At 40.2% G+C, this 14,228-nt stretch overlaps 1 protein-coding gene across 1 annotated transcript; it reads right to left on the bottom strand.

The window, feature by feature from the left end:
- Positions 1 to 506: 506 nt before the first annotated feature.
- Positions 507 to 13,881, bottom strand: LOC129761480 (uncharacterized). The gene is made up of 4 exons (XM_055759201.1): positions 13,691 to 13,881; positions 7,592 to 9,002; positions 6,835 to 7,015; positions 507 to 583 (listed from the first exon to the last, which is right to left on the bottom strand). The coding sequence occupies exons 1-4, from the start codon at positions 13,879 to 13,881 to the stop codon at positions 507 to 509; spliced, it is 1,860 nt and encodes a 619-aa protein (XP_055615176.1).
- Positions 13,882 to 14,228: the final 347 nt, after the last annotated feature.

The following is a 14,228-nucleotide window of genomic DNA, read 5'->3' as shown; positions in this document are numbered from 1 at the left end:
GTAAAAATTTTGCAGAGTACATTTGGTGACTTAACCTCGTCGAAAACTCGGGTTTATGAAAAGTATAAGATGTTCTACGAATAGTTCATATTTTTCCAATGATGAAATATTACATAGGTTTTGAAAGAGTTATTAAAATAATAGTTCCAGCGCTTCAATCGCACTTTGATCAATCTTACTGCACCCAAGCTTAATCATTACTATTTTTATTAATGGTTTATGAATGGTTCTACCGAAGTCGGGTCCTACGTTCGTTATATTATCCTGACAACGCCGCACTAACTAGAGTTTTCGCTGACAAGGTTCCCTTCTTCTCCGTTCGTCCCGGAAACCCGCTCATGCATCCAACGCAAATCCTCCTAGATCGGTCCGCAGCATCCAAAATGTATCGACTCATGCTCCTAAACAAGCTCACTACGGTCGCTTTTGTTCTCCGCCAGACGATTTGACGTGATTTGAAGTGTGTCGGCGGCGCTTCAACTAGGAAACCCTGCTCTTCAAGAAGCTCAGCAAACAAGAAAAGACTTCCCCACTCCGCCGCGCACCGAACCCTTCCGCGCATCTCCACAGCCATTGTTGGGCGCTATTGGTGCAGTGAATCGGCGATCATTATCCGATCAATCGGTGTTGCTGACTTGGGAAATTTTCTTCCCCCCGATACGCGCCAATAATGAGTGTCTTCCCTATTATATCTGTAGCTTCGCGTCAACCATTGTGCATTGTGAGCAGCGGAGCAGCAAGTACCCAGATTCAAACGAGATTGCCGCCGCCTTCTCGCACCGGTATTTGTATGGACCACTGTTTTTTGGTGAGATAACCCCACCTGAGAGTTTGTGTATCGCATCGCAACGAGAGAAGGTGAAAGAGGAGAAGAGCAATTAGGGCTTCTTTGAGTAGGTGGAGGAACTTTTCTCAAGTGTCTCGTAATCACACATAATGCGCCCTGGCATCCTTTTCGTCAAGTGGGTACCAACTTAACGGAAAGGATGCGATCGTTTTTCATTCAGGTGTAATTATTGGATTAGGCTAAAGACCGACCTCTTCACAGCTCTGCATGTGAAGCAAAATAATAAGCAGGAGAGGTGATTATCAAGTGCTTTGTAAGTCCTAATTTTTCGGTGGTCAAGTGCGATTATTACACAAAATTTGATAGCAAAAATTGGCGCTGCAGTCTCAATCACCTGTCGCTACGAGTGGGTGTAATTCTGCTGATTACTCACTTCGCATCAGGAAAACACAAATGTTGACAAGAACTATTCCACTTTCTTTGACAAGCAATAAATTTATGTTTATTTCTGGAGAAAACTCAAACGATGTGAAATCTGGTTAAACCATGAATCATTTCTTTTTACCCACTTCTTCGTAAACTCCCCCCAGGTGTCGATGAAACGCGAACGGAAATATCATAATCCGTCATCTCAGAGCGACCATCGAATGAAAAAAAAAAATAACAACGACGGCGAAAAACTACATCCCAACATCATACATCGCCGCCTTTCGCCGCGAGAAAAAGTCGTTAAATGTGTGTAATTTATGGTTAACGTTGTGACAGTGAGCTCCCTCCGCGCAGTTGGAGCAATACGGGAAAAACGGGATCGGATTTAATCAGTTCGGGGGGTGGTGGTGGGAATGGCAAGTTTGTTTGTTGTCCCGGAAATGGTTGATGCTGCGGACCACCAGCGCAGCAATGAAGCTAGAGTGCTTCCCGACGAGGCGAGAGAATTCAATCGAAAACTGTGTATTTGCCAATTGGAGCGTGGGAACGCTATCCGCTCCGCTTGTGCAGAGCGAGTGTTTCCAGAGTCATTAATTTCGAGGAATAATAATAGATTTTTTCGAGTGTCATGTCACCAAACCAAACCACGTTCACGGAATGAAGGTTAGATTCGATAAAAAAATGTAAACACACAAACTTTCTCCCCAAATACCTTTAATCGGATTCTATAGAAACATTCATGAAATACAGGATTTATAATAAGTAATACTTCCATTCAATTTATCTTTAATTATTTATTTTTCCTCTCCCATTCTTAATCATTCTTCACATCAAATTTTGTAGGACAAATTTTATTTAATTCTCAATGATATCCATCCAAACTTTCCTTAACTTCAACTCGTTTTCAATAATTTTTGGATGCTTACGAAGAGTTTCATGATAGCACAATTTTTTTCAGATAGCCGAAACTTCGGAGGATTTGGTGAGTTCTTCTCCTTTGGCTCAAAATTCACATTGTGAGCGACTTACCAGTCCAAAACGTTTTGAGCAGCAGGAGCGCGCTAGATCAGTTAAAATCAAACAAAGTTAAATCTTTATGTTTTCTTGAGAGGTCTTCAAGTGACATCTCTGAAACCACAATTTCTTCTATATCTTGTACCGTTCTGAATCATATTTCGGACACTCTTTGAAAATAACTTGAAAAACTCAATGCCCTGGCGATATAATTAAGGGGGTATTCTAGTGTAGAGACACGAATTTCGGACGTTTTTTCAAGTTCCGTAAAAATGAAACAAAGAATATTTTGACGTGGGACTACGTCTAACTAGAGTATATGGGGGGTAAAATGCAAAACTAAACACAGAACATGCAGGAAAAAATGAAAGATTTCGAATGCTTATAACTCGAACATTTCTTACTGGATCGGAAAGATGTTTGCATCAATTAATAGGGAATATTTCTACGCATCTATCGCAATTATTAAAATGTTATTTTTCATTAGATAAACAATTGAATAACTGTAAAATGTTAACCTTCATAAACGCCCTAACTGCCTCGATTTGATTGGCTGGATTTACACTTTCCCCAACACAGCCATCATAATCAAGCAGCCTTGGGGAAACCGGCATAGCAAATACATGAAAGTATGGGCACTTTAGTTCTCACAGAAATGTGTTCCCTAACACATACTTTAAAACCAAGCAGTGTTGGAGAGATCGGCATTGCAAATACATGAATGTCTGGGGTATTTTTGTTCCGACTGAAACGTGTTTCCCTAACACAGACTTCAGAACCAAGGTGTCTGGGGGAATTGGCATTGGGCCTGATTCTCCTGCGCGAATGGAATGAACTCCTCAAAGTCACATGACCCAAGTCACCGTATCGCCGAAGGTGATTGCCCTGACGTGAGAGGTTCATTTTGGAGTAAAATACCCAATGAATAACAAATGGTGCAGTGTTCATTGAGATATATGTCAAAGCTTGTGTTTTTGCAAAGGCTCTATGTATTTAATGTGTTTTATGAATATATATATTTTTTTATTTTAAAAATTTTCATTCCTTGTTACAAATATGTACAGGAAATAATTTCGTTCACCTTTATAAATGTTTTCCTCTTATTATAATCGATGAAAAATAATATCACTGGGATAAGAAGATAAAAAAAAGTATATTTTCAAATCTGTTTTTGCATAGTCCCTTTGCATTAATATGAGTGTATGTTATTTCAATTGTTTTGATTTCTTATCCGTGTTTTGATTCCGCATTTGTGTTTTGACTTAGTGTCCGGTGATTCTGTAATTACGCTAAAAGTTTGGTGGAAGGTTGACTATTCTTCATAACAGTGCAGTTAACATTAATTTTATAATCGCCTCACATAAAAGCCATCAAGGTAAGATATATTTATAATCGCATTTGAATAAATTTAAAAGCTGAATTTTACCCATAGGCAATGAGCTGATAAAAATGATAAAGCTGTCAAGCATCTTGTAATTCTACTGTCCGAAACTGCGCTGTTGTGGTCTGGATTCTCACTGGATGAGCCAGGTGTGCACGCATCTCGCATCTATCTTATGGTCAAGCTGGGTCTTGGAATCGATATGGACGAAGCTATGAGCACAGATGATACTCCAGCCGCAACTACTGGTGAAGATGCTCTTTCACTAGAGGATGACACCGAGGATGCCTCACACAAGTTGATTAAACATATGCGAATGATTGCGAATGATTAGAGATCGTTCAAGTCCATTGGAAACGCTTAATCCTATTTTTGGCTACCATTACTGGTACTAGTCGATAACAAATGAGGATTCGACTTCAAAAGTCACAAAATGGCATGTTTTTCCATTGCAATCGCCCACGAGAATTGAATGAGTGTTCATGAGAGTTCATTCAAGCTAAAAATCTCACCACAGTCGCCTTCGGAAATTGAGTGCGACAATTTTTGCGAGCTGTCACTTCTCATTCGCGCATCAGAATCAGCCCCATTGCAAATTCATGTAGGTCGGGAGTATTTTTGTTCCGACTGAAATGTGTTTCCCTAACACAGACTTCAAATCCATGGAGCGTGGGGAAATTGGCATTGCAAATAAATACAAACTGCGAGTACTTTTATACTCGCTTGCCTTTGTGCAGACCAGAATATGTTTCCTTAATACGGTCTGCTAAACTCAGGAACTTGTCAAATCGTGCAGACATTAAAGGCGAATGAACTTTCAAATTCACTGTATAAAAAGTAGAAGTTGAAGTGGTTGATTCATGCAAGCCAGGGGTACTTCTGCACCCGTATGTTTTTTGACGTGGGACTACGTCTAACCGGAGTATATGGGGGGTGAGATGAAAACCTAAACACAGAACATGCAGGAAAAAATGAAAGATTCCGAATGCTTATAACTCGAACATTTCTTACTGGATCGGAAAGATGTTTGCATCATTTGATAGGGAATATTTCTACGCTTCTATCGCTATTGATAAAATGTTATTTTTCATTAGCCAAACAAATGAATAATTGTAAAATGTTAAGCGTTATCTAAACGCCCTAACTGCCTCATTTTGATTGGCCCGACCTACGGTTTCCCTAACACAGCCATCAATACCAAGCAGCCTTGGGGAAATCGGCATTGCAAATACATGAAAGTATGGGGACTTTTTTTCTCACCGAAATGAGTTCCCTAACACAGACTTCAAACCCAAGCAGCGTTGGAGAGATCGGCATTGCAAATACATGAAAGTCGGGGGTATTTTTGTTCCGACTGAAATGTGTTTCCCTAACACAGACTTCAAATACATGGAGCTTAGGGAAATTGGCATTGCATATACATGTAAGTCGGGGGCATTTTTGTTCCGACTGAAATGTGTTTCCTTAACACAGACTTCAAACCAAGATATCTGGGGAAATGGGCTCAGCAAATAAATGCAAACTGCGAGTACTTTTGTACTCGCTTCCCTTTGTGCAAACTAGAATATGTTTCCTTAAAACGTTCTTCCGGGGGTACTTCTGCACTCGCATGTTTTTTTTTTTTGCACTCCGAAAAGTGTTTTCCTAACACAGATTACAAAAGCAGGTACGAACACAACGCTTTGGCTCGGTTATTCAAGATTACATTGAAGGATATGCGTTTGCTACGATAACGCCTACTGATTAAACAATATGCGTTCAATGTACATGTCAAAATCGAAACTGAGTGTCTGAAGTTCATCAAATCAAGTAAATTCGCGGTTCAAGAAATACGTACACTTGAGAGATGCAAACTTCAAAAGGAAACGTAAAATAAAATAATCGTTTGATAATTCATCCGTTCCCATAATTTGTCCTAGACATCATACTAAACGTAAAAGGACTGTCATTAAATTTACTTGTAACAAAGAACATAATCTATCACAATGCATGAATTGACCTTATATGGAATTATACAATATTTTTACTCACAAAGCAAATATATTGAATTCAATCAAATTTGGGAATTGTTTCATTCAATCGAAAATTTAATCAATACAAACGAATGATTGTTACGCTAAGGTAGTCCCACGTAAACCTTGCGGTTATATCATATATATATAACCCACTCATTTTTTTGCACTCCGAAAAGTGTTTTCCTAACACGGATTACAAAAGCGAGTACGAACACAAAGCTTTGGCTTGTTTATTCAAGATTGCATTGAAGGATATGCCTTCATATCTTCTGCTAACTGAATTTCTACGCATACCATTTGATGATCAGGCAAAATGTTGATAACTATTTGCTGCGATAACGCCTATTGATTAAACAATGTGCGTTCGACGTGTATATTTGTATTTCTTTGTATTTGCCAACAGATGATTTCCACCCCAATGACATTAGTACTTAAACTAACTTAAACTAACAACACAAATTTTAAAACTGACAACACCGTAAGCTAACAAAAAAATCGTCTAAATTCGCGCTTATTCGATTCTTGTGATACATTGAAATCAAACACAAAGTAACACTTATTGAAAACACGACACATACTCCGCACTGGTTCATGTAGGCCATAGTTCGTTCTAGCATGAGGTATGATAAAAAATGAGTGTGATCGTAGATGACGACGACGGGTGTTAATGTGCAGCCTACTGAGCAGTATAGGACAATCGATATTGCCCTGCAAAAGATTTGCAACGAAGCATGCTTTCGTTACCTTGCGTCTCGCGGCCAATTGTTCCAGGTTGATGAGCTTACACCGGCTTGTGTAGCTTGGCAAATTCAAAGGATCCCTCCAGCTGAGGTGACGAAGTGCAAACCTGATGAATTTCCTTTGAACAGATTCAATGCGTTGTGTTCCATTTTGGTAGTGCGGTGACCAAGCAATGGATGAGTATTCCAGGATAGGACGCACAATTGAACAATATAAGGCTTTTAGGCAGTAAACGTCCTTAAATTTTTTGGCAAAGCGAAAAAGAAACCCCAATTGCGAAGTGGCTTTAGATACAGCATATGTGACGTGATCTTTGAAACTCATTTTAGCGTCGATCAGAATCCCCAAGTCCTTGACTATTGATTCGCGTTTGAGTTGTACGCCTGCCAATGTGTAGTCAAAGCAGAAGAGTGTGTGTTTACGCCCGAATGAAATAACGGAGCACTTCGACACGTTAAGCGACATACGGTTCGTTAGACACCATTCGGCAAAAGCTTCCAATTGTTGTTGCAGGAATAATGCGTCTCGCGGTTGCTGTATCACGTAGTAGAGCTTCAGGCCATCGGCATACGAGAGTTTCAGACATTTCATAGTGAAGTTGACATCGTTCATGTACAGCAGGAACAAAAATGGTCCTAGGTGACTGCCCTGCGGAACACCAGACCAAACCGGAAACGGTGATGAAACATGATCTCCAATTTTGACTGCCATGCTACGACCAGTGAGATACGATCGGATCCAGATGACCATTTGGTTACTCATTCCAAGTTTGTTTGTTTGAATTTAGCTACTGCTATTCGATGATTCATCTTATCAAACGCTGCGGATAAGTCGGTGTAGATAGCGTCTACTTGTAGTCCATTCTCAATTTGATGTATCACGAACGAGGTGAAGCACGTCAAGTTAGTGGTCGTGGAACGCTTAGGCATAAATCCGTGTTGTTCCAATGAGATATACTGTGAACACTTTTGCATTAACGCCTGAAGCACATAATGCAGCAATACCTCGATAGTTCGAAACGCTCCGTTTGCATCCTTTCTTATATACTGGAAAAACATACGACTCTTTCCAGCATCTCGGGAATACACCGGAAGATAAGGACAGATTGAACAGTGTCGCTAGAGGTGACGCAAGTGTGTCTACACAACCTTTCAAGACGAGTGATGGAATGCCGTCCGGACCACATCCTGTGGAGGTTTTCATGTTCTTAGTTGCTGCAATTACCATGTCGTCAGTGATAACAAAATCCAGCTCAGAAGCAAGAAGTCGAGGTACGTTTCTGGTAGAAGCAGCAACATCCTGCGGATCGATGTGTTCATTGACAAACACATTACTGAACTGAGAGCGAAACAGGTCAGCGATGTCGGTAGTCGTATCAGCTTCCAATAAACCGTTGGTCAACGTAGATGGTAGACCGGATTCCTTACGTTGGTCTTTGACGTAATGCCAAAATCCTTTAGGATTTACCTTAAGGCGTCTCTGCAGACGGTCTTGATAAGCACTGAAGAGACGATTATTGAGCTGTTTATACTCAGCATTCGTCTTTAGATATTTCGCTCTTGTTGAGTCCGTACGGTGCTTGCTGAACTGTCTTAAAGCAGACTGCTTCACTCTTTTAAGATACTTCAGGGCACTATTTGACCAGGCAGGCTTGGTATCCTCACGTTTCATCTTCAATGGAACAAACTGATCGATTGCATACAGCAGAATACTCGACATGATCGATGCAGCGAGGTTAGCGTCACAGCCTTGAAATACATCTATCCACTCGATTTGTGCGAGGAAATTGTTCATCGCGGTAAAATCAGTTTTACTGAAATCGTACGAAACACTTTCAGAAGCATCGTGAAATTGTCGGAAAGGTTTCAAATTGAGATTCACCAGTATAGGAGGATGATGTCGCACTATTTTAACAAGTGGTGATGGTCCTTGCATGACTGTGCAGTGCTCACATAGTTCTTCGTTGACGAAGCACAGATCAAGTATGCGATCGTTTTCATTTTTGATTCCTATCATTTGCCTCAGTCCAGCGGTGCAATAGGAATCAAGCAGTTCTTGTGATGTCAAGCAGATCGAGGATTGAGAAGAAACCGGGTAGAGAAAACCATGCGAGTTATGATGCCAAGAGATTGAGCTCAAGTTGAAGTCGCCCAGGATCATAATGTTGTCTCTCGGTTCTAGTTGTGAAACAACCCAATAGAGAGAGTCAAGATGTTGGTTGATCAAAGGTCCATCGTTTACCCTATCAGGAGGCATGTAAAATACGCACAAGTAAAGTGTAGCGTTCAAAGTGGTAATAGCGATCCACAGATGCTCTACCGTCGAGCAACTCGGAGGATTGAGCGTACGGGATTTGATCCTTGAGTGAACAGCCAACAATACACCACCTCCCGTGCGTTTGTTACTATTCAGCGACGAACGATCCTGCCTGTAGACGGAGTAAGAGTTGTCGAACAGCTGACTTGATGCAGTGTTTCCATTGAGCCAGGTTTCGGAAAAGACGTAAATGTCGTAGGAGCCATCACTCAGAGCCAATTGGTACTCTACGAGAGAGCTGTTGATACCACCAACGTTTTGGTAGTAAATTAAGATATCCGAGGAATCAGGACTGCCATTTCTCTGTTGTTGCTCATTCCTGTGGGGTGAGTAGACATCAGAACAAGGTTTGCCGTTCCTTATGGAGTACTTGCCATGGGAGGCAGATCGGAAGACCCCTTCGTCAACACTATACTCAGGGCCGGGACGACTTGAAGGACAAGAGTGAAGGTACTGTGGCTGTTCGAAGATAGTTGGCACGACTGAGCAAGGTGAGTCAGGGGCTTCCTTACTGCTTTGTGTTGAGCGTCCCGGGTCGGATAACGGTGTTCTTTCAAGATGATGAGAAGAATCAGAGGTGACATCTGTTTTTTGTTTCGCAGTCCTACTGGGTGAATGTACATCAGGACGAGAATTACCATTACCAAGTGAATACTTGCCATGGAAAACAGTTCGGAAGACCCCTTCGTCAACACTATACTCAGGGCCGGGACGACTTGAAGAATAAGAGCGAAGGTACTGTGGCTGTTCGAAGATAATTGGCACGACTGAGCAAGGTGATTCAGGGACTTCCTTACTGCTTTGTGTCGAGCGTCCCGGGTCGGATGATGGTGTTCTTCCAAGATGAAGAGACGAATCTGAGGTGACATCTGTTTTCTGTTTCGCAGTCCTGCTGGGTGAATGTACATCAGGACAAGAATTACCATTACCAAGCAAATACTTGCCATGAAAGACAGTTCGGAAGACCTCTTCGTCAACGCTATACTCAGGGCCGGGACGACTTGAAGGACAAGAGCGAAGGTACGGTGGCTGTTCGAAGGTAGTTGGCACGACTGAGCAAGGTGATTCAGAGGCTTCCTTACTGCTTTGTGCTCTACGTCCCGGGTCGGATAACGGTGTTCCTTCGAGATGATGAGGCGACGATACGTAGAAAGTTAGTTGCTATGTAGAGTAATCAACCATCTTGTTACGTCTGTCTCGCTGGCTGATGTAAACCGGGCATTCGCTACTCCAGGCAGAGTGCTCGACGTCAATATTTAGCTTTCGTTCTACTCGTATTTTTTCGCAGTTAGCGCATTTTTCTGTACGAGATTTACACTCTTTAACTTGATGGTTTCCACTGCATATAGGGCAAGTCACAATTTCTGCCTTGCAGTCGGCCATCTTGTGATTAAACCCACAACACTTGTAACACCTAGTGACCTGAAGCCCATCTAAAACACGATAACGATTCCAACCGCAGTTCAATTTCCCAACATTCATAACTTTAAAAAATGTGTCTGCGTCGAGCTCGACAATCGCACTATAGTTATCATATCGCCACTTCTCATTGCAATATGTTTTACGAAGTTTGAAGTGTTTCAGACTAGTGAGAGCATCGTTCTGACTAACAAGTTTTTGCTATATCAAAGTTGAAACTGAGTGCCTGAAATCCATCAAATCAAGCAAATTCGCGGTTCGAGAAGTACGTACACTTGAGAGTTGCAAAGGGAAAGAGGGAAATGTAAAATAAAATATTCGTTTGATAATTCTTCCGTTCACATATTTTGTCATACCAAACGCAAAAGGACTGTCATTAAATTTACTTGTAACGAAGAACATAATCTATCACAATTCATGAATTGACCTTACATGACATTTATTCAATCTCTTTACTCACAAAGCAAATATATCGAATTCAATTGAATTCGGAAATTGTTTCATTCAATAAAAAATTTCATCAATACAAAGCAAAGCTGAGCAAAGGTAGTCCCACGTCATCCTCGCGGTTATATCATAGATATAACCCACCCATTTTTTTACCATCCATTATATCATTATTTGTTCATCTACCTTTTAATAATAAAACAAAAATAGAACGGAGAAAAAATATTCATAACTAGAATAGTTAAGAGCTGATGAAGTGAAAGGGTTCAAATAAAGTTGTGCCATGGCGTACACGATTCCAGCCCTTCTGGTTATATGAAGCAAAAAATCGAACAGATTCTGAATCAGTAACGATGTTGCTCTCGCATTAACCTCGGACAAGTCAGAAACATCTTTTTTGACAAAATGGCGGCCGCGGTTTAAAACGTTTTTTTGACGTTCTCCGTTTTTTTTTAAATAGTGAAATTTTGAAAATATCGTTTTTTGAGGTTCATGCGATAGAGAGATGCCTGCAGATTGTATCCATACAAATTCGACAAGAATCGGTTCAGTAGAACTTGAGATATCGTATACGGCAGTTTGAAAAAATTAGTTTCGAGAAAAACGCGTTTGAAGTTCATTGTTATGGCCGTACCAGGTTAGATACCGCATCACTAAACTGGCTACAACTCGGTAAATAATAGGATTTTCGATAAGTCCTTTCTAGGGTATATTCTTGAATGCCTAAACTACAGAAATATGAAGAAAAAAATGATTTTCTCAAATTTCTAGACTAGAATACTGCTTTAAGTTGATTCTGATCGAGTAATGTCATTACTATTGATAGTGTATGGGTTGTTGTAGGGGAAGTGGGGGCATAGTGGTCACCCTATGGAATATGCCCATTTCCAGCGTCCACACACCGCTTCAATTCCCGTTTCTCGAAGAATATTATAGTTCAACTCATTGTTGTTCAAGATAGCAAACGGCTTTTACTATAAAAATTAAAGTAGTAAACTTTTTATCATTAGAAAAAAAAAGGTGAAAATCGAACTTTTTTTTTTGCTTGGAGGTAAAGTGGCCACCTAGTGGGGGCAAAGTGGTCACACGCACATATCAAGCTAAATGGGATTGATTTATGCGTTTTTTCGTCCAAATTTGTTCAAATAATATTTGATATAGTAGGTACATGTATGAAATAAGCTTGGCCTATTTATTTAGAGTCTCAATTTAAATTTTCTCATGCATCCTATTACTCTCGCGGGGTCAGACGGACCTCCCTCTAACCTCAATCCCTGGTCTAAGCCTCGGGGATTATTGAGTTTGGGCACTCAAGGCCTCTTTTATTGTAGCTAGCACGAGCTTGAGGCTGTATGCTCTCAGGGTCGGCTTTCCTCGTGTTTGAGGTGATTTCGCGTATCAAAGGCTCACTATCACTCAATGCAAAACAGGTAAATATTAAATTTTGTGCCTGTGTTTGGAAGTGTGGTGTGATGGCCGGCCGGCTGCTGCTGATTCTGATGCGTTCTCTAGTGTGATCAAACGGAATCTCGTGGCTGTGCTGGTACTGATCCACTCGAAGAGATGGTTAATCCTGTAGTTCACGGTTACAGAGACTTAAGCTCACTGGGCTTAATTGGATGCTGTGCCATGAAATGAGCACACTTTCAACGGCTTTCTTAGCGGGAAAGTTAACGGATCCTATTAACAAAATAGATGTCTGGCTACTGGCTATGCTAGGATGCTGATCCTATTCGGTCTGAATAAACTGGCCGAAGTGTTCGCTGGTTCTTATTACCTGATTCCTTCAATCTTTTTGATGATCGATATCTATTATTCTGTCACTACTAAACTGAATGATCTTGATGGTTATAGTGCATGTTTTCAGCACCGAGGTCAACCAGGAAATGGCAGATTTTTTCTATGACTCATGCCAAGTAGCAAATTCTAGATTCTTCGACTTACGCATCAAGGATTGCAGCTTCCAAAAGGTAAGTGTATGTGTTGTGTGTGAGTTGTACTAAATTATTATGTTGACTTACATATATAGATATAATTCGAAGCGTTTTATTTAAATATAAAACTAGAGCCTAAATAACGAAAGTTAGAGTGGCTTTAGTGAACAGAACATTGTAAGTCGTTATTCACCTATGACCACTTTGCCCCCCAACATCAATGTAATTTCTATGCTAATTAATCGCTGAGATTAAACAAAATATGTGTTCACCCCTCCTAGAATATGTGAACAGTCGTCTAAACTGATGATTTGTCCAATACATCAGATTGAATAAACTAAATTTCACGATGAATTCCTTAGCAGGTTTCCAAGCAGGTGATCACTTTGCCCCCACTACCCCTATGTATTTTTTCTATCATGCGACACCGAAGTATTTTCAAAGAATTAAACTGACCTACAATCTCACAATATTACGACAATATATGAGATTCTCAGAAATTGGCGTTGTTGTCAGCGACGTTTCAACTTATTGTTTCTGGTTAGGGTAAAATACGATGAATGGGTAGTTATGTAACGATGCTCATGGAACAATAAACATAATTGATTATGTACTCACAATAGATTTATCAATAAAACATTTTTATTTCCTCCATTTTGCACTTTTGTTCACAGCTATAATATTAGAACTTGTAAAAATTAGGAACTTTTGCATCATTTCGTATTTGTCAATTATATATTTTATATGTTTATTCTGATAGTCATTCATATCCTAAGACTATATTAACACGCTCCTTTTTTGCTGAAACAATCAATTGCTGTTTTTCGAACACAAATAAATTGTGTCATTTTCTAAGAAATTGCACATCTCTTTGTTCTGTTTCTTTGTTCTGTCTGTGAATATTTTTGTTAGTAATTAAGCGTCAACTAAATTCTCAGAAAAATAGAAAGATGCACATTCGAGTATACTGAGTTGTCCATTCCGAGGCTCGAATGAAAAAATATTGACAACTTGAAAACAGGTTTATGCTTAATACTGCTCATTCATTATAAAATTTACGTTAAAATTAACGTTAACATTTTCAAAGGATCAGCTATTGGTTTTGTTTTTTTCCTACTTTCGGTCACTTCTCTCGGTTAGTCTTTACTATGTAGAAGGGATCTGGTTGCCGCGTGAAACCTGTATCGACGTTTCTTGGGCCAGCTACTGCCGTAAATCTCTCCGGAAGTATGCTGCCCCTGCGGTGGGTAGTGATGCCACGGGTGACTCAGCCGTTTTGCCTACCGAAGGTTCCTTGGGTTTGTTCAACGTTGCGTATCGTATACAAAATTGGTTATTCTGTGCTACGGCACCGTAGAATCCACATCCAGCCTGAGGTAACTTCGGGGATCGATCCATAGCGGTCCGTATAACTTTTTTGCTACGTGTTTGGTGAAATATTTTTACAAATTTCAAAATAGTACAGGACGTAACACTTGCTTCCTTCGTGGACTTCAAACTGATACTGGAGAGTAACCAACACGTTTTCTAGACACAGGTATCAACAGTGTGTTATTGAGAAAACGGGTACAAATTCTATTCTTGTACCCGTAGAATAAAATGAACCTTATTATGAATACATCTACCCTACGAACTAGAGACACATTATTTCACAGTACATTATGAGGTATATGTTATTGGGTTGTCCGGAAAGTTCGTGCCCATAAAAAACACGTGAATTGAATTGAATTAAGAACTCACTGTTC

Source organism: Toxorhynchites rutilus, chromosome 1 (assembly GCF_029784135.1).
Source record: "Toxorhynchites rutilus septentrionalis strain SRP chromosome 1, ASM2978413v1, whole genome shotgun sequence".
Lineage (NCBI taxonomy): Eukaryota > Metazoa > Arthropoda > Insecta > Diptera > Culicidae > Toxorhynchites > Toxorhynchites rutilus.
This window is presented reverse-complemented; position numbering and strand designations above follow the sequence as displayed.